Source organism: Cervus elaphus, chromosome 18, assembly GCF_910594005.1.
Source record: "Cervus elaphus chromosome 18, mCerEla1.1, whole genome shotgun sequence".
Lineage (NCBI taxonomy): Eukaryota > Metazoa > Chordata > Mammalia > Artiodactyla > Cervidae > Cervus > Cervus elaphus.
This window is the reverse complement of record NC_057832.1, coordinates 92,492,721-92,518,568: the sequence shown is the minus strand read 5'-3', so window position 1 is coordinate 92,518,568 and position 25,848 is coordinate 92,492,721. Positions and strand designations below refer to the sequence as shown.

Below are 25,848 nucleotides of genomic sequence, written 5' to 3'. Positions count from 1 at the left end.
TTAGAACATTATCATACCTCAGAAGGGCATGCTGTGTCCTTCAGCTGTTGTCCTGCTCCTTTCCTGTTGCACTCTACTCCATCTGCCCTCCCCCCAGCAGCCTGAAGTAACTACTGAGTGTACTTTCTGTCTCTATAGATTTGCCTGTTTTGGACTTTTTATGTATATATAAATAATATGTAGGGGTTTTTTTGTGATCAGCTTCTTCACTAAGCACCGTGTTTTCAGGGTTCATCCATGTTATAGTATATATCAGTACTTCACTTCTTTTTATGGCTGAAAGATAGTCCATTGTATAGATACGTCACATTTTGTTTAGTTTCACTAATTTCATTTCCATTCATTAGTTTGTAGACTTCTGGATTGTTTCTGCCTATTTCTGATAGACAGCATGTAGTCGAGTCCTATTTTAATCCACCATCCCAATTTCTATCTTCATTGGATATTTTTGAACTATTTATAATTATAATTATTGATGTGCTCAGGCTTAAGCCTGCCGTTTTATTACTTTCTGTTATCTTTTTTGTTTCTGTTTTCTTTTACTGCCTTCCTGTGAGTTATGTGAACATTTTTAAAAACTTCTTATTTATTTATTGAGTGTATATCTTTGTGTAGGTTTTTTAGTGCTTGCTTTTGATATTTACTTTCTGGCCCCTTACAGAAAAATTTTGCTGACTCAAGGTCCAGACTTAAGAAAATGAGGGAGAAAATGTTCATTGTCCAGAGTAAAATTAAAAGTATATTATGTTTGTAGGTATTTGGAACAGCACAAAAGTTGAGGAAGTTGCCTTTCAGTGAGTCAACAAAAACATCACTCACATCATTGACAGACAAGTGAAATTTTAGCATATGTCTTTATTGTTCACTGTTTCAAGTTTTTCTGACTTTGTTTTATTCTTTAAATGAACTAACATCCAACATTTGTGTTGGAATTTTACTTATTCATCACTTGCTACCATAGGTTAAGTAAAATGAGTTCCATGAAAATCATAACACATTCTGTGAGAATCAGTGGCTACGTGAAATTTATAATCAAGTATGTATTTTATTATTTGTGAAATTTGTGTGCTTCACATCCTTTCTGTCAGTAAAATTTATAATAAACTTACATTGTTGGTTGAGAATATAATTATTTCAAATAGGTAAGAGATAGAAAGTCTGAATATCTGTTAATAGATGGATAAAGGATAGATGTATCATGTATGAGTACAGAGTATGTATTCACATATATGCATACTCACTTCCCCACCACCTTAAACCACTTCTTAATCATTTAACATTACATCACTGTGATTTTTTAGAATAAAAGGTACCTACACTTTTAGTTTAATAATTTTAATTCAACAAACTGAACTGATAACAAGCAAATATTTTGCTCGTACCTTCCATTTCACAGTATTTATTATCTTTATGTAATGGTCTGTGAGCTGCCTGTGGAGGCTGATTACCACAGAATGACATTGCAAGTCTTGTGGTTCAATGCTGTAATTATATGAATACAATATTCCTTCTTCTGGGTATTGAGAAATTTTGCATCAGTAATCACTAAGAGAATGTTCACAATTAAGTTAATCTTCTTGCTTTTAGGTTATAAAAGATTTTGGTAGCATCTCACCTCTGTTTCATGTCACATTAACATTGTAGAAAGTACACTAGAGTTTATCCTTTTTATTCCTTTGAGAATGGTGCAGGCTGTGAGCATAGTGTCCATGTGTTTGATAGATTTTCTAAAATGGTCTTTCATAATCTGATGCAGGGCAGCAAGAAGGAGTCTAGTATTTTGACTGTAATACTTTTTAATATATATTTCTGTTTGTGAAATCTTAAAGTTGCTTTTAAATTATTCAGTGTTAGACAGTCTTCTCTGACTTAGAGACCTTTCAGTCTCCACTGTAGTACTAAACAGCTGTGTGTATATATAACATTCCCAACTGTATTTTTTTAGCATGAATGACTTTCCCTAATGGATGTTTATGTGCAATATCTAATTCTAAATTTGTCTTAACTTTTCCTCCTTCAGTTTAATGAGTGGTGTTAAGAATAATGTTGGAAGAGGAATCAATGTTGCCTTGGTAAATGGTAAGAATAGTTATTTTACCTTATGGGTATGGTGAATATAAGGGTATAGCGGTATATAGGCATATTTATATGGCCCAAAATAAAATATACTCTTATATCAAGAGATCAGGTAAGAAAGAGTCAAGCTTGACATTAAAGCTCTCCCCCCATCCTCCCACAACATCAGCTATGAGTAGAGATGAGACACTGCATTTCGGTGTTTACATCACGCTCTCTTGGAAGCATCCAGCTTGCTGTGCAGTGTATAGAGAGCCTCCCATGAGATTGTCAGGATACAACCAATCTAACATTATCTAACAATTGATGAATTCGTGCTGCAGATATTGGAATCCTAACGTAATGTATCAGAATGATCTCTGTTCGTTTCCAAGGCAAAACATTCAATATCATGGTAATCCAAGTCTATGCCCCAACCAGTAACACTGAAGAAGTTGAAGTTGAACGGTTCTATGAAGACCTATAAACCTTTTGCAACTAACACCCGAAAAAGATGTCCTTTTCATTATAGGGGACTGGAATGCAAAAGTAGGAAGTCAAACACCTGGAGTAACAGGCAAATTTGGCCTTGGAGTACAGAATGAAGCAGGGCAAAGGCTAATAGAGTTTGCCAAGAGAACGCACTGGTCATAGCAAACGCCCTCTTCCAACAACACAAGAGAAGACTCTACACATGGACATCACCAGACCGCCAACACCGAAATCAGATTGATTATATTCTTTGCAGCCAAAGATGGAGAAGTTCTATACAGTCAGCAAAAACAAGACCGGGAGCTGACTGTGGCTCAGACTATGAACTCCTTATTGCCAAATTCAGACTGAAATTGAAGAAAGTGGAGAAAACCACTAGACCATTCAGGTATGACCTAAATCAAATGCTTTATGATTATACAGTGGAAGTAAGAAATAGATTTAAGGGACTAGATCTGTTAGACAGAGTGCCTGAAGAAATATGGACAGAGGTTCGTGACAGTGTACAGGAGACAGGAATCAAGACCATCCCCAAGAAAAAGAAATGCAAAAAAGCAACATGGCGGTCTGAGGAGGCCTTACAAATAGCTGTGAAAAGAAGAGAAGTGAAAAGCAAAGGAGAAAAAGAAAGATATTCCCATTTGAATATAGAGTTCCAAAGAATAGCAAGGAGAGATAAGAAAGCCTTCCTCAGTGATCAGTGCAAAGAAATAGAGGAAAACAATAGAATGGGAAAGACTAGAGATCTCTTCAAGAAAGTTAGAGATACCAAGGGAGCATTTCAGGCAAAGATGGGCTCAATAAAGAACAGAAATGGTATGGACCTAACAGAAGCAGAAGATATTAAGAAGAGGTGGCAAGAATACACAGAAGAACTGTACAAAAAAGATCTTCATGACCCAGATGATCACAATGATGTGATCACTCACCTAGAGCCAGACATCCTGGAGTGTGAAGTCAAGTGGGCCTTAGGAAGCATCACACAAACAAAGCTAGTGGAGGTGATGGAATTCCAGTTGAGCTGTTTCAAATCCTGAAAGATGATGCTGTGAAAGTGCTGCACTCAATATGCCAGCAAATTTGGAAAACTCAGCAGTGGCCACAGGACTGGAAAAGGTCAGTTTTCATTCCAATCTCAAGGAAAGGCAATGCCAAAGAATGCTCAAACTGCTGCACAATTGCACTCATCTCTCATGCTAGTAAAGTAGTGCTCAAAATTTTCCAAGCCAGGCTTCAGCAATACATGAACCGTGAACTTCCAGATATACAAGCTGGTTTTAGAAAAGGCAGAGGAACCAGAGATCAAATTGCCAACATCCGCTGGATCATCAAAGAAACAAGAGAGTTCCAGAGAAACATCTATTTCTGCTTTACTGACTATGCCAAAGCCTTTGACTGTGTGGATCACAATAAACTGTGGAAAATTCTGAAAGAGATGGGAATAGCAGACCACCTGATCTGCCTCTTCAGAAATCTGTATGCAGGGTAGGAAGCAACAGTTAGAACTGGACATGAAATGACAGACTGGTTTCAAATAGGAAAAGGAATACATCAAGGATGTATATTGTCACTCTGCTTATTTAACTTATATTCAGAGTATATCATGAGAAACGCTGGGCTGGAGGAAGCACAAGCTGGAATCAAGATTGCTGGGAGAAATATCAGTAATCTCAGATCTGCAGATGACACCACCATTATGGCAGAAAGTGAAGAAGAACTAAAGAGCCTATTGATGAATGCGAAAGAGGGGAATGAAAAAGTTGGCTTAAAGCTCAACACTCAGAAAACAAAGATCATGACATCCAGCCCCATTACTTCATGGCAAATAGATGTGGCAACTGGAAACGGTGGCTGACTTGATTTTTGGGGGCTCCAAAATCAGTGCAGATGTTGATTGCAGCCATGAAATTAAAAGACATTTACTCCTTGGAAGGAAAGTTATGACCAACCTAAACAGCATATTAAAAAGCAGAGACCTTACTTTGCCAACAAAGGTCTGTGTAGTCAAGGCTGTGATTTTTCCAGTAGTTTTGTATGGATGTGAGAGTTGGACTATAAAGAAAGCTGAGCACTGAAGAATTGATGTTTTTGAACTGGGGTGTTGGAGAAGACCATTGAGAGTCCCTTGGACTGCAAAGAGATCCAACCAGTCCATCCTAAAGGAAATCAGTCCTGAGTGTTCATTGGAAGGACTGATGTTGAAGCTGAAACTGTAGTACTTTGGCTACCTGATGCAAAGACCTTGTCATTAGAAAAGACCCTGATGCTGGGAAAGATTGAGGGCAGGAGGAGAAGGGGATGACAGAGGATGAGATGGTTGGATGGCATCACCGACTCAATGGACATGAGTTTGAGTAAACTCCAGGAGTTGGTGATGGACAGGGAGGCCTTGCGTGCTGCGGTCCATGGGGTTGCAAAGCGTCAGACACGACTGACCGACTGAACTGAACTGAACGTGATATAGACTGACATGAATGCGGGTGTGTAGAATGACAGACGGTGGTGGACTGTTGCATGGGGTGTGGGGCTGAATGAAGAGTCAGAGTCAGTTGTAATTTTTCAGTATTGTCCACACTGAATCTTGAACATCTCAAGTGTTCTTGAAAAAGCACATCTGAAAATATGAACCTGTGAAGTGAGACCCAGCTGCATACTTCTCTTTTTGGTACAGTCACCCTCTCAAACTGTGTGGGGAGAAGAGAATCCACAGCCACCTTCTCTAGTTTATACTGTAGAAAATAATTTATATAGTTTTCACAATGAGAGATATTTTTGTTTCTAGTTTCTGCATTTTCCTATGTATAAAAGATTCTATGCATATTTGTCCAATTGATAGCAAAAAAAAGGTTTTTAAAAGGAAATTAAATACATTTTTTTTTTTGCAAGATTGCTTTAATAACAGAAAATATCATGGATTCATTTGTTTTTGTTTTTTTAAGGTTTATGTTTTTATGGGTTTTTAAATAAGGGAAGATGGTAACATATAAGGATGAAAAATATATAACTTTGAATTTGAATTATCTAAAGTTAGTAGTGAATTTTTGTTTGCTACTCTTCAGCTTACAAAATTAGTGAGAAGTCCTATTCAAAAATTACCCTTTTAGAAAAAAATTTTAGATGCATGCAATTCAAATTCTAAATATTTGTCATAATAATTCTCTGCTAATGGATTCACATTGGACAAGATCATATGTCTTATACAATGTAGAGTATATTTCAGTTGCATAATTTGCTATGAATTCAATCTCTTTTAGGCAAAACGGGAGAGCTAATAGACACCAGATATTTTGACATGTGGGGAGGAAGTAAGTATGATTTACGTATAACTGTTCCGTTGCTGGCACTGAATCATACCAATATAATGTAGTTCATTGATGAGAAAATAATGGTACTATTTTGTTTTCATTTTGTTTCTTTTCACTGAATGTCCAGCTCATATTTAAATGATTAGTCATACTGCATACACTTCGCTTTTTTATAAAAATTATTGGTGATGTGTAATTAAGAGCAGTGATAATCACACTTGAGATTTGTTAAAGTCTTAGTCCTGTTTTCTGCAGGACCACTAATTGAAAGCTTTAGGCTGCGTTGGGTTTCTGTCTGAAATTTCTAAAAAAAAAAAAAATAAGTAGTTTGAAGAAGGGCTTAACCAGTGTAATCGTGTTTACCATACTGAATTGATTTTTTTGCATAAAATTTTTCAGTCTCAAAAACTAAGTTCATAACCAGGATTATCATTCAAAAAGATGAATATTTGAGAGAAGGAGTAGAATTTTCTTTCCAGTTTATTGTACTTAGAGAAGTCCACAGATAATCTTCCTAATTTGGCAGTTCCAAGGAGCAGGTGGAAATTAGTCACCAGCCTGCAGAGGGAAAGACCTGGCACCTCAAAGATGGTGCCTGAAAGAGAGAGATTTCTTCCTCAAGTCTGAAGGAAGGCCAACACTGATTTAACTGTTGATTCTTTTCTAAGTTGAGGCTCTCCCCTGCACCTCCTCATCCACTTTATGAATTCCCTGGAAGCCAGCAGTTGTTAGGCTTCCCAATTTTATCTTGTTCTCAGACCATTGAGCTTTTCTAATACTTCTTCAGCTTGTGATGAGATGCCATGTATTATTTATTTTTTAAATGAGATCAGAACTTTTCATTTTATCAAAACGTGTATCAACTCTAAATGTGCCATCAGTTTTAGATTTTAAAGGAATAATTGGTTCTACCAAAATTTATTACATGGAAAACGTCTGACAAAACTGTTGTTGAAATCAGTCATGTGACCAGAAGCTCTGGTATTTCATCTCAGGTCAGCAAACTACTGCTAAAAATAGCCCTCAAATTTAGAAGTAGTTGCAGTTTACTGCCATCTTTGGATTTAAATGGAAGTGATTTGTTAGCTGCTCTTTTACATTTTTTTCTGAATTAAAAATGCTATTATTTTAAGATAGAATGCAGTTTTAGAGAAGTCTTTGTAATATTTGCTGTAGAAAGAAACTGAATAGTTTTGAAGTAGTATTAGACTTGGGCACTTAGGAATCTGACATTGTAAGGAGTTCAAGATGTAGAATGATTTGTATGGATAGTTCCCAGTCAGCCTCTTTGATATCACCAGTTTATAGTCACTGACATGGTTTAATCCTTTGTGAATCTTAATACTGCACACGAAGCAGGTAGTGACTGCAGTATTTGCCTTAATTAGTTTGACTTTTAGTGATAACTAGCTTACATTTCTTCCCCTAGTTTATAGTAAGTAGATATTCCCAGAAGATTCTTTAAATCACTATGGATGTATGTACACTTGTCCCACGTTATCTGCAGGGGACTGGTTCCAGGACCCTCTACAGATAGCCCGTAATCTTCAGGTGCTCAAGTTCCATAATTGGCCTCCATGCCTGCAGTTCTGCATCCTCAGATTCAACTAAATGAGGATCACATGGTACTGTAGGATTAATTGAAAACAAATCTGTGTATAAGTGGACTCCTGAGCTCAAACCCCTGTTGTTCAAGGATCAGCTGTGTACGTATTTATATAATTTTTTTAAATTACAGATCCTTTTGTGCAGTAAATAAAAATTCTCTTTTTTAGAAAAGTATCTATGCAAACAACTTTACATATACTCAGGGAGTCCATGAACCTTTCTCCTGTCTCCTAAATTTCTTACTTGAAATCATGTCATACTTCAATACACTATGGCTTTTTCATTTAGCCCCTGGAGTATCAATACGAAACACACACAGGGTGAATCAGAATTGGGAAATTTTAAGTTGATGTGAAACTTAATTTTTATCCTGTTCACAAAATTTGTCTCTCTTTTGGTTTCTCTGCATTAGAAATTATCAATTTACAAACACCTCATTTTTTGTACTGTTAAGTTCTAAAAAATTATCATGATGGTTAGTCATTTAAAAAAAAAAAACACTTAACCCTTTTTGGTTTTTTTCAGATGTGGCCCCATTTATTGAGTTTCTGAAGGCCATACAAGATGGAACAATAGTCTTAATGGGAACATATGATGATGGTGCAACCAAGTATGTAAATTTCAAAATTTACACAACTTTGCAGATCTATAATATATAGTAACATAAGCAATACATTTTCAATGAAAAAATTTATATAACAGTCAAGTAATCCAACTTTCAGATAAACACTGTTTACTTTTAAAAATTTTTCTTTCTGTGTATTTATCATTCATCTATGATTGTGAAATTAGAATCACATTGTACATAAAGTTTGTTATACTCTTTTATGTTCTGTTTTTAACAACTGTAAATTATTTTCTCTGACAATAATATTCTTCAGTACCATTTTCTTATGGCATTTCCCAAAGTGTGTCTGTCCTGTGAAACCCCAGTCCTTTAAAACTGTAATGGCTCTTCTAATCTTTTATCCTGTGAAGTTTCTACGTCATTTTACCCTCCTGGTTGCATTTCTTGGGCATTCTCTAGATGATAATTGTCCCTCCTAAAATGAAGCCCCGAGTTGGACATAGTGTTCCCGAAGCGGTCTGGCCAGTACGGAGTGCCTTGGAGGTGCTCACTCACCATGTTTGAGAAATTGCGGTTAATGTTCACGATGACGAGCGTCGCGCTCCTGTTCTTCCGTCTGCCACATCACAGTGTTTCAGCTTGAATTCTCAGATCTCTTCATTTGATCTCAGAGGTTTTTTTGTTTGTTTTTTTTTTTAATCACTGGCAAGTCAGGTCTTTCTCCCCATTCAGAACTTGGTTTTGTTCAATCTGAATGAAGACTTCATATTCATATACCCTTGTTAAATTTAATTTTGCTGTTATTGGCCCACTTGGTCTTGATGCTGACATTTGTCCTATGAGATTTCCATTGTCTGGGCTTTGTACTCTCTCCAGAGTCATTCAGATTTCTAAATCTAAGTCCTCAATGATAAACATGGTTACTACAGGCAGTGTGCCACCAACTGGAGACCACTTCTGAGGGATTCATCTATTAATCAGCTGCAGAAACTACTTTTCAGTTTCTAGTGTGCTCTAATAGGCATACTGTCCAGTTGCTGTTTAATTATTTCATTTTCTGAGACTGTCAGATGCCTGCTTGAAATTGGTGGATGATCCTAATTATAATACCCTGGCTTACTGCCCCCAAACTGCTTTTAAAGCTGAAAGTATGAGATGATGTTTACTTAGCTTTATTAATCCAGCCTCCTTCCTACTACTCTTTCTCTTTATTTTCTTATTCTTTCCTTAATACTCACAGGATCTCCTTCTTGTAATCCATTCTAAAATTTTGCTAGGAGTTAGGTTTAGTTTTATTGAACTGTTGTTTTTAAAATTTTCCTTGTTTTTTTTTTAAAAACTGGAATATTTAACTTTTAACGTATTAACATCTTCACTTTCCATGTTGCTTCTAAAATAACTCACATTACCTTGAAGATTATATTAACAAGTTCCTTAAGAATTTAAGTGTGTGACGTGTGTGCCTTGAGGCTTAAATTTACTTTAAAGTACTTAATATGAACATTGCTGAGCCACTGTTCCCTTTTTATATTGATTAAAGAGTGTTTGCCTCCCTGGAAAAGACAGTTGTGTTTTGATCTCGATATCCTATCATTCTGAAACAGTGGATCCCTTCATTATTTATACTTGGTAGCAAAATTTCCCTCTGTGGCCTTTAGTAGTTTTATGAACCTCATCTCATTTTGAGCACTCAGGTCTTCCTGGTAGTAGTAATAAAAATGTTGTTATTAGTAGCATGGTTTGCCTTGTATTTTTGTACACTTCCTTTTCTTAATTTGAACCCATCATGGAATAGAAGTGGACTCTGGCAGTTCAAGCCCAGGTTGTTCAAGAGCCAGTTATATATCTCCAGAATTAATGCTGTGTGTAAATGTATTAGTTACACTGCACTGCCTTTTAAAGAAATGGAATATTTTGACATCTGCTATGTCAAGCACTCAAAATATTGGCTGTGTTGCATGGTTTTCAACTTTTCTTTGAACCATGAAATCATCTTTTACTTAGTTACATAGAAGATAGCAAAAAAGAATAATAAAACTTCCCAAATTCTACATAAGCAGATTAGGAAACTTCAGAAATTGTTGGAGAAGTTGTCTGGTTATAAACTTGTAGTTAGCTAGACACAGGGACATGTGGCATGGGTGCCCAAGCCCACCCCCAGGTTTGATTATTCACTGGGAGGAATCCAGGACTCAGTTTATAGACCTGCTCACTCAGGGCTATGATTTGTCACAGCAAAAGGTTCCAAAGCAGAATCCACGAAGGGCAGCTAGTTCAGAGCAGAGTCTGGAGGGAACCAGGGCACCAGACCTGAGTTTCCAAGAGTCCTCTCCCAAGCGGAGTGACACAGAACATGCTTAATTCCTCTGGCAACAGATTGTGACGACACTGGGGCTGCTGTCCACCCGGGAAGCTGACTGGAGCTCACGGCCCAGGGTTTTTACTGGGAGCTGGTCCTGAGGCACCGTCTGCCTCATACATCCCCAGATTCCAGATTCCCAGCCAGAAAGGAGGTGTTCGGCATAAACTACTTTGTTTGCACAGTTTATACACACGAGAGCCATTCTGATCAGTTCTGGGAATGGGGGGAGCCTCCCCAAATCCAAGCTTCCAGAGCCAGCCAAGGACCAGTCTTGCTCTTAGGCCTTTCTAAGCCCTGCTGTATTAATCCTTTTCTGCTTAGGACCTAAGGGTATTCTCAAAGGAAAGTAAGGAAAGATGAGCGGAATCAAAATGGAAAGCTCAGTTTCATGTTGCTGCTAGATTGGCTAGTTTATTCATGCAGATCAAAACAACAACTTCTGAAATTTGGAAATCCAGAAGGAAAAGTGACTGCCCTTCATTATATTTCTTAATTGTAAAATTTTTTTAGATAAGAAAAAATTGCATGTACTTCTGGCAGGGGCCAGGCCTGCATTTGGATAACCACCTACTATGAAGGCATTTTTTGTGTATGAAGCAATCTCTTGGCATTTGTGAACCTAAGATTCAGCTATTTACAAGCAGCCCTGAAGCCTGCACCCTGAGGTGTAATTTGTGATTTTTCTTAGATGTAACTGACTGAAGCCCGTAGGCCTTCCTCCAGGAGGCTGTCCCTAGGCTGCCCAGTAAGCACGACCTCTGTTCTGCACCATTTATTCTAGATAAAGCAGCAAAACTCACTACTACTGCTGATGATTCCAGTAAAATGTTCTAATTAAGGGGCCAGCGGTAGAACATTTGAATAAACTAAAGAGTGGAATGTAATAGTCTGCAGATCCATGACATGCTAACACTGTTCAGAAACAAGAAAACAGTTCAGACAATACTTTCAGGGGATGTCCATCTACTACAGAAATTGCTTACCAAGTAAGCAGATGAATGAAAGTGATAGCAATTCATGTAAGGATGATTACAAGAAACACAGCTACAGACCCACTTTGGGGAGAAAGCCAGACGCAAGTACGTGTACTTGTGTGTGAAGGTGTCAGAATCTTCAGAGGCTGAGACTTCACTGGTCCTTTTGCACAGCCATTTCATTTATTTTAATTTCTCTTGGTTATAAATGCATCACTTGATATAGATATGAATCTGAAAGACTAAGTATTCTAGGGCTGCCCCTGATTTTCTCACTGATTCTTATGACCTTTCCCAGGAGGGCAGCAGTGCCCAAGCTGTGGTTAAAACAGCTTCACTGCCCCCTGGATGTGACTAATTGTGAAAAGCTAATGACATATATAGCTCTGTCCTGTTCATGAAGCTTTTTTTTTTTTTTTTTAACATAAAATCTCCTGTTTATCTTCAGGTTAGTTACATGAGAACTGCCTTGCCAGTTTCACCTACTTCACATAAAATACTTAATGCCCTAAAAATATTTGAAAAACTTGAGTCATTTTGCGAACATTTGAAGTTAACAAAAAAAGTCAGATCTCTTATATTTTCATGTAGAATTGAGTATAAACTCATTGTGGGTCAAATAAAATTATTTTTTAAATGTTATCAGTCCCAATCAGTAATTAGGACTTTCCTGTTGATAAACGTGTTATTATCTCTTCAGGCAAAAATTACTGTTATGAAGTTAGATATAAGTAAACATAGTGTTAGAAACATCCAGATTTCTATTAGCATTTAACTTAATTCTATTCAAATGTAATTTACAAAGAGTTTAGTGGAGATTCAAAGTGATTTTTAATTTTACGAAGATATTGACTACTTAAGATCTTATATTAACCTGAATAGGTACCTACAGACTGCAGTTTCCCATTTTTATTTGATGGAATGTAGATGAAAATGAACTGTTGTTATGAAATTAAGACACCTAAAAGGTACTTCTAAATTGCATAAGCTAGAAACTTATTTGCTAGATTTCATAACTTTCATCATTAAAGAATTCAAATAGTAGGAATGTTACTCTGATAAAATTTATTTTTTTATGTTCTCTTATTTAAGCCAGGATTTTCTCATTTATTTCATGGTTGTATGTTAAATGCTGTATGTGTATCAGTATTCCTTAGACTACATACAGTACACTACATTTATTGTGCCATTCTTTTTCTCTTTCTTCAAGACTCAATGATGAGGCCCGCCGGCTGATTGCTGAATTGGGGAGTACATCTATTACTCATCTTGGTTTCAGAGACAACTGGGTCTTCTGTGGTGGAAAAGGCATTAAGACAAAAAGCCCTTTTGAACAGGTTAGTGTCTCAGACGTCATAATTAATGGGCAACAGCAATTGTGTGAAACTGTACAGTACGTATTCCTATCCCAGTTATTTGCAACTTAGATAAAGCAGACATTAAGTATGTTTCCATAATATGTTTCCATATTTTTCATAGGTTCCTGGCAATCAATTATTTGAAATAACCATGACACTATTTTAATTTTAAAATTTAAAAAATAGTCAAATTCTACATGAAATTTTTTTTCCTACATGACAATGCATTGGCCTATGATTACTTGTATCATAAGACCTTTAGGAAGTTGGTTATTAAAAATTTTAGCTGAACTTTTGATATTAGAATCAATGAAGTACAGAAATACTTTATTTATTTTTTTGTGTGTGTAATAAAGTTTTATTAAAGTATAAAGGAGATAGAGAAAGCTTCTGACATAGGCATCAGAAGGGGGCAAAAGAGTACCCCCTTTGCTAGTATTAGCAATGGAGTTATATACTCTCCAATGAATCCAAAGAATGTCTGGAGGCTGCAAAGACCTTACCAGACCCACTCCCATAATTTACATTTTAAGATAACAGAGTTGGCTGGAAGGTTTAATCCAAAGATTGTCCTCAGGCAGGATACATCCTTGTAAACTTATTAGAATGTAAACTTATTTTTGACTTACAAAGGATCTTTAAAGACCATCTGCAGTGTTTTGTTCTTTCCGCTCCTCTTTGAAGGTCTGCCACTATATGCCAGACCCTTTTCTCATTTAATATCTTGAACACTAATTTATATGTTGATAGAAGTGTTACTGAAATGAGTATGCTTAATTATGTTATTGCAGATATGCAGTTTGCTAAAGTACTATACTGTGGTTGTGTTCCAACAGCACATAAAGAACAATAAGGACACAAATAAATATGAAGGATGGCCTGAAGTTGTAGAAATGGAAGGATGCATTCCCCAGAAGCAAGACTGACATGGAGAAAACTGAAGGGAGCACACTTTCACTGTCAATGGGAAAGCCCTACCAGAAAAACGACATGTAAATATTTTAAGAGCATGCAGCCATCTCGGTGTGTGCATGTCCATTATCTCTTTTGATATCAGAATTATTTATTGCTAACGTAAATAGCTGTCTTTGTAAATAGTCATCATAATGAGCAAATCACTGAACCATTTTCAAGCACATCTGTCTAATGGTACAATGTTCAGACCTTGATGCTAATGGCATCTTTTAATTCTAAAAGCATACCAATGGATAACTGAACAGATATGAAAAATATATTGATATATACTAGTCGCTGTGAAAATCTATCATGGAATGATATGGATTTTAGGGAGCAGACTTTGTTTTCTTTTACGTATATATATGTATATTGCCTTCTGATGATAGTATCTTTTAAATTAAAAAGATATTGGGCATAGTTGTGTGTGTAATGTTACTTTACAGTCTGACTCCCCTGTTGTATTTTTTTCCTTAGTCTTTCTCTTACCTTCCCAAGAAACCTATAAATAAAATAAGAAAACATATCAAATACATGAAAAGCACAACAGAATTGTTTGTTTAATGTACACTTTAATGTACACAGTACAAAGTAAATATATAAACGTAGATGGCATTCAGGACTGTAGCTTGATGGATTTTGTGTTAGCAGTGTGAATAACTTGATTTTGCATAAGCTATTCAGAGTGAGGCAGGAGGGGGCAACTCCCCAGAGCTGAGGAATCTGGCCAAGTCCCTTCCCCAGCCTTAGTAAGTCATTCAGGACAGCATGTCAGTACAGTTAGAACCTTACTGGCCTAAGTTTTCCTTATTTAATTGTTCTCAGCCTTGACCAAGTGGTTTGGAAAGAGGCATGCTTTAATGTCACAATGATTTTAGATTGTAAACCCAGAGATTTTGTATTTACTTTCATCTGACTTCCTAATAGTAATTTTTGCCTGAAAAGATAACAACATATTTATTTATCAATAGAAAAGTCCTAATGAACTGATCAGGACTGATAACAGTTAAGAAATATTTGATACACAGTGACTTCATACCCAATTCTATCTAAAAATATAAGAAATCTAACTTTTTTGTTAGCTTCAGATGTTCACAAAATGACTCAAGTTTCTTAAAATATTTTTAGGGCATTAAATATGTGTTCCAGTATCTTAAACTGGAACATAAAAAATGTAATGAACAAACTGCCACTCACAGTAAAAGGCAGCACTTCAATTTTTGATCTAAATTTTAGATGCCTTACATAAAGAAAAACTAAAAGCAGTGTTTTTTATTTTGCTATAAACTGAGTTGGAAGTTATTAAATATCAATGAGTTTTGGGGTACTGTTTCTTCCCTCAAATTGAATGTAATTCGTGAATCAATGCACCTTACACATCTAAACAATTTTTGTAAACTTTTCAGATTTTTGGTGCTGATACGCTAAATCACTTTCAGCATGTGTATTTTAACATTTCGAATACTTCCCTTGATTCTGTAAATTAAAAGAATAGCTATTTTACAGTTTCAGGGATTGTGAAATAAGTGTTGCTTTTTCTTTTTTAAGTAATGAGAATAAATATTCTTGGTTTTGCATTGTGAATTTCTTTTTTGTATTATCTGGCAAAGTAATATACCTACAGAACTTCACATTGAGGTTTGTCAAGCATTTATTGTCCTGCTTAACATGCAAAATTTAAGTCATTCCTATGGTTAAACACACTAATATCCTCAGGATATATCTTAACATGGATAGAATTTAAGTATCTAGATGACAACACTTCTGTTTCAAGATAAGGACTAACATGACAGCTTTATAGAGGTGTGTAAAATGCCAAAAGATTGGTTATTTAATTGCTTTCATGTAGTTTGCTATTATGTCAATTCTGTCTTGTATGGTTTATGTCAACATAACTTTGAAAGCAATAATTTTACTGTATTTTACTTTCAGATAGGTTTTAAAAATCAGCATTGTAAATGCAACAATGCTCATCTAATGTTCAGAATTTTCATTAAAATCAGAAATTTGGCATTGACACTTTGGTCTTTTAAATGGTATTTAAGGACTCTTGGATGTGTATTTTTTATTTGTAATCATAGATGCAGTCGCAAGACAAGTTTATTATGATATGCCTGTTAAAATACAGCAATGACCATAGGAAAAAAAGTGTTATCTGGGAAATTAAAGAAAAATTGAGCCAGAATCTTTATATTCCTGACTTTGATTAAAATTTATCATTGTTCTTTCTATGTTGTATTCATTTTGAAATGAATTATCTGATATTTTGTAATTTTTTTTGCCAGATGAAGCTCAATGCCTTTAGCCTGAAATGCACTTTATACTTAGTTTATACATATTATAAATAAAGTGACCCCTCCAAAAAGATGATAGTTTCATTCAATTTGGTTGACATACCCCATTTTTAAATGAAAGAATGAGAAATGTGCTGTGTTCAGTTAGGAAAGCAGTTGAAAGTAGAAATGCATTTAGAATATTTTAAAAAATGAACATGAAAGGGGAAAAATTGCTTGTGTTGATCAGGAAAAAGATTTGCCACTCAGCCTCTTCAGTTGGGCCTTCTAAAGCAGCAATAAGTGCATGTAAACGAGGAGTTGTAGGATAAAGTACCAGAATTTACTTTTTCTAACACATTCCTCAGAATCATTCCTTTGCTGTCTGTTCCCAGGGTGACTCTTCTGTTGCATACCTGGTTTTTGATGGTTACATGCCAGTAGCTAGTTAATTTCTGTTTCCCCCAAAGCTCCCTTGATTTTTTTTAATTTACTTATTTTAAATTGAAGAATAATTGCCACTGATGAAAGAAATCAAAGGTGACACAAATAGATGGAGAAATATGGATCAGAAGAATCAATATAGTGAAAATGAGTATACTACCCAAAGCAATGTATAGATTCAATGCAATCCCTATCAAGCTACCAACAGTATTTTTCAGAGAACTAGAACAAATAATTTGGCAGTTTGTATGGAGATACAAAAAACCTCAAATAGCCAAAACAATCTTGAGAAAGAAGAATGGAACTGGAGGAATCAACCTTCCTGACTTCAGGCTATACTCCAAAGCAACAGTCATCAAGACAGTGTGGTACTGGTACAAAGACAGAAACATAGATCAATGGAACAAAATAGAAAGCCCAGAGATAAATCCACGCACCTATGGACACCTTATCTTTGACAAAGGAGGTAAGAATGTACAATGGAGAAAAGATGATTTCTTTAACAAGTGGTGCTGGGAAAACTGGTCAACCACTTGTAAAAGAATGAAACTAGAACACTTTCTCACACCATACACGAATATAAACTCAAAGTGGATTAAAGATTTAAATGTAAGACCAGAAACTATAAAACTCCTAGAGGAAAACATAGGCAAAACACTCTCTGATGTAAATCATAGCAGGATCCTCTATGACCTGCCTCCAAGAATAATGGAAATAAAAGAAAAAATAAATGGGACCTAATTAAACTTAAAATCTTTTGCACAATGAAGGAAATTATAAGCAAGGTGAAAAGACAGTCTTCAGAATGGGAGAAAATAATAGCAAATGAAGCAATTGACAAAGAATCTCAAAAATATACAAGCAACTCCTGCAGTTCAATTCCAGAAAAATAAGCGACCCAATCAAAAAATGCGTCAAAGAACTAAACACATTTCTCCAAAGAAGACATACAGATGGCTAACAAACACATGAAAAGATGCTCAACGTCACTCATTATCAGAGAAATGCAAATCAAAACCACAATGAGGTACCATCTCACGCTGGTCAGAATGGCTGCTATCCAAAAGTCTACAAACAATAAATGCTGGAGAGGGTGCAGAGAAAAAAGAACCCTCTCACACTGTTGGTGGGAATGCAAACTAGTACAGCCACTATGGAGAACAGTGTGGAGATTCCTTAAAAAACTGGAAATAGAACTGCCATATGACCCAGCAATCCAACTGCTGGGCATACACACCGAGGAAACTAGATCTGAGAGACCCCAATGTTCATTGCAGCACTGTTTATAATAGCCAGGACATGGATGCAACCTAGATGCCCATCAGCAGATGAATGGATAAGGAAGCTATGGTACATATATATACACAATGGAATATTACTCAGCCACCAAAAAGAATGCATTTGAATCAGTTCTAATAAGGTGGATGAAACTGGAGCCTATTATTCAGAGTGAAGTAAGTCAAAAAGGAAAACACCAGTACAATATATGAGCACATATATATGGAATTTAGAAAGATGATAATGAGGACCCTATATGTGAGACAGCAAAAGAGACACAGATGTAAAGAACAGACTTTTGGACTGTGTGGGAGAAGGCGAGGGTGGGATGATTTGAGAGAATAGCATTGAAACGTGTATATTATCATATGTGAAATAGATAGCCAGTCCAGGTTCAGTGCATGAGACAGGATGCTCTGGGTTGGTGAACTGGGATGACCCTGAGGGATGGGATGGGAAGGGAGGTGGGAGGGGGGTTCAGGATGGGGAAAAATAATTTAAAAAAGAAAAAAAAAGAATAATTGCTTTACAATATTGGTTTCTGCTTATACATCATCATGAATCAGCCATAGGTACACATATGTCCCCTCCCTCTTGAACCTCCCTCCCATCTCCCATCGGATCCCACCCCTCTAGATTGTCATAGAGCATTCAGTTTGAAAGCTTCCTCAATTTAACCTGGCCTCAACCTCTCCTATTGTTCCTCTCCCTGCCCCCATCTCCTTTCTTGAGGTTCCAGTAAAATCAAGGATTCTTGTTGTGGTTTAGTCACTAAGTCGTGTCTGACTCTTGTAACCCCGTGGACTGTAGCCCACCAGGCTGCTCTATCCATGGGGTTTCCCATATAAGAATACTGGAGTGGGTTGACATTTCCTTCACCAGTAGATCTTCCCGACCCAGGGATCGAACCCACATCTCCTGCATTGGCAAGCGGATTCTTTACCAGAGACTAGATGGAGCAAAAAGCAGGCAGACCTAGCCTGGAAGTATCCGGGAGCAGCAAAGGATGGTGCAGCCAGCCTGGTGAGAGCCCATGTGAAATCTTCATCGTGCCCCAGAGCCTTCCCCCAGGGAGGGTTAGAGTACCAAGGGCAGCTGAATTAAGGACACACTTTCAACACTACAATGTCCCAGATTGTAAGAGTGCTCAGAAAGGAATAGGAACTGTCAGCCCTTCATTTAGAAACAGAAGTGAGGTTTCTCTGGGGTTTGTTCCACAGGTAGTTTATAAGCAAACAACACAGCCAAGACATACAGCTACTTCACAGGCACATCGGGCTGCCATTGCTAAGCTCAGTGTTCAGCTCTATAGAAATCATGCCTGTCACTGGGGTGCATCAACTATTGAAAGAACAAGTTGAAACTCAATTGGCAAAAGATATTCCCTTTATTGTAAGCTCCTAGTTTCCATATAATCAGCCCATAGTGTGACCGCAGCCGTGAAGTTAAAAGATGCTTGCTCCTTGGAAGAAAAGCTATGACAAACCTAGAAAGCATAGTAAAAAGCAGAGACATTACTTTGCCAACAAGGGTCCATCTAGTCAAAGCTATGGTTTTTCCAGTAGTAGTGTACTGGTGTGAGAGGTGGACCATAAAGAAGGCTGAGTGCCAACGCATCGATGCTTTTGAACTGTGGTGTTAGAGAAGACTCTTGAGATTCCCCTGGACTGCAAGAAGATCCAACCACTCAATAATAAAGGAAATCAGTCCTGAATATTCATTGGAAGGACTGATGCTGAAGCTGAAGCTCCAATACTTTGGCCACCTGATGGGAAGATCCGACTCATTGGGAAAAGACCCTGATGCTGGGGAAAATTGAGGGCAGGAGGAGAAGAGGATGACAGAGGATGAGATGGTTGGATGGCATCACCGACTCAATGGACGTGAGTTTGAGCAAGCTCCGGGAGTTGGTGATGGACAGGGAAGCCTGGCATGCTGCAGTCCATGGGGTTTCAAAGAGTCAGTGATACTTTAAATGAAGCTGCTAGGTTTGTTACTGTTGACCCTGTCCTCTACATGCTAGTCATGTTTTAGCCATAGAGGAAAGTTAAGTCCGCCTCTTTTTTTTTTTTTTTTCCAACCCGATCATATCAAGTGTTATGGTATGAATATTTGTGTCCCCTCAGAATTCACATGTTGAAACCTAATCCCCAATGTGATGGTATTTAAAGGTGGGGCTTTTGGAAGGGGATTAAATCATGAGGGTGGAGCCCTAACAAATGGGATTATTGTCCTTATAAAACAGACCCCAGAGAGCTCCTTGGCTGGGCTTCTCTGTCATGTGAGGACACAATGAGGAGATGGTCATCTGTGAATCAAGACATAGACCTTTCCAGACACTGAATCTGTTGTCACCTTGATCTTGGACTCCCCAGTCTTCAGAACTGTAAGAAATATACGTGCTGTTTATAAGCCACCCAGTTTGTGGTGTTTGGTTATAGCAGCCCGTACAGACCAAGCCAGAAGGGAATAATTAAATGACTAGGATAGCAAGATCATGAGACAGGACACAGCTATTCACCTGAGGTTCTCCTTGACCTCAAAACTCCTGACTATATACTACCTACCCTTCCACTCTAGGGCTTCCCTGGTGGCTCAGATGGTAAAGAATTTCCCTGCAATGCAGGAGACCTGGGTTCTATCCCTGAATTGGGAAGGTTCCCCAAGAGAAAGGAATGGCTACCCACTCAGAATTCTTGCTTGGAGAATTCCATGGACAGAGGAGCCTGGTGGGCTCTCAAAGAGTTGGACACAACTGAGCAACTAACACTTTCACTTCCACTCTACCCACACCAACACCAAACTGCCTTTCATAGGCAGAACTTAAGCTTTTGTGTATTTCCATGCAACTTTACTTTCAGATGATCACATGATACAGTTCCACATGCTGGCCCCCATGAGTATGTGAAATTATGTGACTTCAGCCAGAGGCAAGGCATGTTTTCTGATTCCTTCCTGTGGCAGCAGCTGAGTCGCAGAGGACAGTCTGCTGAAGCCCCAGGACGGGATACACAAAAACCTTCAAACACTCCACTCATCTCCTGGAACTGTCATCAGGTCAGAGGAGATGCTGAGACCTGGCAGACCCCCTTGACCCCAGCATTGGCTTCTTGTGAAGGTTCCTACCACACACAGCAGTTCCTGGACAAGAAAGGAATCTTGAAACCTTTTTTTTTTTTTTTGGGGGGGGGGTAGGTTCTGGGATCAACACTTTGCTCACAAGTCTGTTGTTTGAAATTTATTCATTTGACTCTCAGACACATTTTCAGCCATGCATCATGTGTTCAAACACAGCCTTGCTTGTCTACCTACCACACAAGTGCTGTTGCTACTGCTTAGATGTCACCTCTTCAGATGAACTAGCTGGGGCCAGGAATTCCCTGCTTGTCTTAGCCCTCTGCATCACCAGTGGGATGAGATGGCCACCTGGCAACTGGTTTCTGGTACCCCCATGCAGTGGGAACTTTATTAGAGGAGTGTCTGCTTTGTTCGACAAGAACAGAATGAATTTCAAAGAAAATACCTCCAGGTCAAGCTCGGAGCAGAGGAGAGATGTGAAAGCAAATGATGCTGAGGAGTAGTTAGAATTATGTTCAGTCGTGGGGAAATGGTACCCGGAGGGTTGTAGTTAAGAGCTGACAGTGAGGATTTCCTGAGGTGTGAGGAATGAGGCTGTGTCCCCTTGACCAAGGGGAGTGCACCTTTCCCAGATTCTGTTCTCCCTCAAGTGTAAGGACCTGAGATTTAAGATCAGTAAATGAACTGATACCTGACTCATAGAAACCTTTGGCCTGGGAATGGAGTTGAAAGCCAATTCTTATGGAACTGTTAACACCTTGCAAAGAAGTGTTAAAATCCCATTATTAAGAAAAACAAACCCCATTATGAAAATACCCTGGAGACATTTCCCTGTAGTTCTTGAGCCCTGGGAGAGTGGGTCACGGGCATGGTTACAGGCGTTTGTGACAATTAAAATTCTGAGACAGTAGTTCCTATATTTATTTAGTTAATGAATTTTAGATGTAGTTTCTCAAGGAATGATAAATTGGGCATTTGAGGGAAGAAAAAGTGCTCAGACTAGCAGAAGGGAGAATTTTTTCTTAGAAATTTATCTTTCAGCTTGTAAAAGTGTTAAACCTGTATCTATTACATATCAGAAATGTGAAAGGGGATCTGTCGCATTCACTTTTCAGTCCGCCCTTTTGGTATTATGCCATATGCTACCTCTTGTCTGGCTTGCATAGAGCCTTGTGAAGAGCAAAAATGTGTAAATGTGTTACGTGCCAGAGAGTTTGAGATCAAATTGAAATGGATAGAACTTTAAGCTTACCCAAAATTATATGTCAATTTTGTCTCAATAAAGCTGGAGAAAATATAAAAATAAAACTGCCAAAATTTTTTAAAGATTTTTTAAAAAGTAAAGTGTAGATGTACTAGAAATAAAAAGGTAATTACTGACTTACGTTTTGTTTATTTATATCTTTCCCTGGCTTATGAAGACATCAAGGTATGTTTAAATATGCAGTTAAATTTAGTGATATCCCCCCTTTACACTCGAGCATGCTTAGTCACTTCAGTAGTGTCTGACTCTTTGTGACCCTGAGGACTATAGCCTGCCAAGCTTAGAGAATCCCTGTCCATGGGATTGTACAGGAAACAATCCTGGAGTGGGTTGCCATTTCTTCCTACAGGGGATTGGCTCAACCCAGGAATTGAACCCGAGTCTCTTATAACTCTTGCATTCGGGTGGGTTCTTTACAACTAGCACCACGTGGGAAGCCCATTCTTCTTTTATCAAAGACATCCTGGAATGTGAAGTCAAGTGGGCCTTAGAAAGCATCACTACGAACAAAATTAGTGGAGGTGATGGAATTCCAGTTGAGCTATTTCAAATCCTAAAAGATGATGCTGTGAAAGTGCTGCACTCAATATGCCAGCAAATTTGGAAAACTCAGCAGTGGCCACAGGACTGGAAAAGGTCAATTTTCATTCCAATCCCTAAGAAAGTCAAATAATGATCAAATGACCGCACAATTACACTCATCTCACACGCTAGTAAAGTAATGCTCAAAATTCTCCAAGCCAGACTTCAGCAATACGTGAACCGTGAACTTCCAGATGTTCAAGCTGGTTTTAGAAAAGGCAGAGGAACCAGAGATCAAATTGCCAATATCCGCTGGATCATCGAAAAAGCAAGAGAGTTCCAGAAAAACATCTATTTCTGCTTTATTGATTATGCCAAAGCCTTTGACTGTGTGGATCACAATAAACTGTGGAAAATTCTTCAAGAGATGGGCATACCAGACCACCTGACCGACCTCTTGAGAAACCTGTATGCAGGTCAGGAAGCAACAGTTAAAACTGGACATGGAGTAACAGACTGGTTCCAAATAGGAAAAGGAGTACGTCAAGGCTGTATATTGTCACCATGCTTATTTAACTTATATGCAGAGTATATCATGAGAAATGCTGGGCTGGAGGAAGCACAAGCTGGAATCAAGATTGCCGGGAGAAATATCAATAACCTCAGATACGCAGATGACACCACCCTTATGGCAGAAAGTGAAGAAGAACTAAAAAGCCTCTTGATGAAAGTGAAAGAAGAGAGTAAAAAAGTTGGCTTAAAGCTCAACATTCAGAAAACTAAGATCATGGCATCTGGTCCCATCACTTCATGGGAAATAGATGGGGAACAGTGGAAACAGTGTCAGACTTTATTTTGGGGGGCTCCAAAATCAGTGCAGATGGTGATTGCAGCCATGAAATTAAAAGACACTTACTCTTTGGAAGGAAAGTTATGACCAACCTAGATAGCATATTAAAAAGCAGAGACATTACTTAGCCAACAAAGGTCTGTCTAGTCAAGGCTATGGTTTTTCCAGTGGTCATGTATGGATGTGAGAGTTGGATTGTGAAGAAAGCTGAGAGCCGAAAAATTGATGCTTTTGAACTGTGGTGTTGGAGAAGATTCTTGAGAGTCCCTTGGACTGCAAGGAGATCCAACCAGTCCATCCTAAAAGGGATCAGTCCTGGGTGTTCATTGGAAGAATTTGATGCTGAAGCTGAAATTCCAATACTTTGGCCACCTGATGTGAAGAGTTGACTCATTGGAAAAGACGCTGCTGCTGGGAGGGATTGGGGGCAGGAGGAGAAGGGGACGACAGAGGATGAGATGGTTGGATGGCATCACGGACTCAGTGGGCATGAGTTTGAGTAAACTCCGGGAGTTTGTGATGGACAGGGAGGCCTGGTGTGCTGAGATTCATGGGGTCGCAAAGAGTCAGACACGACTGAGCGTCTAAACTGACTGACTGACTGACTGACTGAATTAGGGGCTATCAGGTACCACCCTTCCTCTTTCTTGGTTAAACATGGCCAAGTGGATATGGGCCATGATCATGGACAGCTATTTGTTGCTGACACGCAGAAGAAAAAGCTTCTCAGTCTCTTTGAATCACCCAAGGGTTCAGAATGGCATTTTAACAGAAGGAAACAGGCAGCCCTATACTCCCCTTTCTCCCTGCTCTTCCAATTCTCATACACCAATCAGATCCTCTCACTTTTTCTGTAAATTTAAAAGTCACATGTGAGACTTTGTGTTGACTTTGTCCACATTTAATATTACTCTCCCTTTACAACCAGTGGGCGAGGCTGCTTTTTCTAGCATGATTTTGTTTCAAGGGATTTTAATCATGCAAACCATCTCTAGTGGTTTTTCTTTGGATGTGGATGTACACCATTACCAACAGTAAATTTCATCCATCTATTAAAAATAACACCTTATGTAACAATTGGCTGTAAGCACAACAATGAAAAGGATGCACGTATTTATTTAATGTCACACTAAATTAGTTTGATCTTCACCCCTAGTCATTTCCTTTGGAATGATTGTTAGGCTCTTGAAGCATAATCCAACTGTTAGCCACACTGGGATCTAAACTAGAGGGAAGTTTAAATCACTTAGAGCTTAGAAATCAAGAGGCAGTGTATTTTAATTACATTTCATGGTGAATTCTAAGACCTCAATTCTCCCATCACTTCTCTCCAGCTTCTCAACCAAGTTTATATAATCAAACCAGGGAGGAACATCCTGTAATTGTCATTATATTTACAAATCCCCAAACTCTTTAAATGATACACTGTAAACTCTGCACTGACTATTTTGTTGCTGTGAGAGGCACCATAATGATATGATGGTTAAGGAAACAGTCTCTGAAGCCAGCCTGTTCTGTGTGACCTGGGCCAGCTACTTACCTCACTATTACTATGTCTCTTTCTGTAAAGTGAGGACTACAAGAGTGGTACCTATTTTACGAAGTTATCATGAGGCTCAAATGTCTTAATACATACAATTTATTTTGAACAATGTCTGGTACATAATAAGTGCTATCTAAGTGTTTACTAATATTTTCTTTTTCAAAATAATTGAGTCCTTGGTGTCCCACTGTTTTTCCTTTCGTGCTGGACCACCCATCTGTCCTTCTCAGTTTACCTTATTATTCTACTCCAAGAAATGTTATGAATTATTACATCTGTTCTACACTGAAACTGAAATTTAAAAAAAAAATTAAGGCATCTTGGCCAACTTTCCTTAAGAAAGTCTTGTTTTGCAGGATATATATGGTTCCTGGAGATATGATTTGAATTTTTCTTCCCTCAAGACAGCTAAGTGGATTATAGTGTTCTCAATCACTAACTGGCTCCAAATGGTAGGTTTAATTCTCAGTATTTGATGAGGAATTTGGAAGGTGATGTAAAAAGTATCAGCAGCTCACCAAATTGACTATAAACAAATATTTTGATGGAAAGCTTTTCTGGTTCCACATCTGAAGTAAAACCAAACACACCAGTACTGACTATACTTCAGAAAATTAAAGTCTTTCCTAAACACATGACTAGAACTGAGAGAGAGTCTGGGCATAGAGGACCCTTTATGGTAATATGCACCCTGGGTTTTCTCTGTGGATTCATCCCTTTCCTATTCTCAAACTATGTGGGTTTAGTTGGAATGAACCCCACAGCCATTTCCCAGCATGGGTCTTGATTGCTTTAATATGACCAGTGTATTTATCATCAAAACCCAATTCCCAATGACCATTCTGATTGGCTCAAGGATAGGCACCGCAACCAATCAAAGTCAATGATGACTTTTGCTGGGCATTCTGGGAAATAAGCTT

General features: G+C 37.9%; 1 protein-coding gene across 1 annotated transcript in view; it reads left to right on the top strand.

Annotated features, from left to right (window-relative positions):
* The window catches only part of FAM3C (FAM3 metabolism regulating signaling molecule C), a 52,770-nt gene extending 36,727 nt beyond the window's left edge, over window positions 1-16,043 (top strand). Inside the window, exons 6-10 of the mRNA XM_043872177.1 lie at window positions 2,021-2,079; window positions 5,802-5,852; window positions 7,986-8,070; window positions 12,575-12,701; window positions 13,559-16,043. Of these exons, the coding sequence (XP_043728112.1) occupies window positions 2,021-2,079; window positions 5,802-5,852; window positions 7,986-8,070; window positions 12,575-12,701; window positions 13,559-13,648 (412 nt within the window). The 3' untranslated portion in view covers window positions 13,649-16,043. The remainder of the gene's footprint in view (window positions 1-2,020; window positions 2,080-5,801; window positions 5,853-7,985; window positions 8,071-12,574; window positions 12,702-13,558) is intronic.
* Window positions 16,044-25,848: the final 9,805 nt, after the last annotated feature.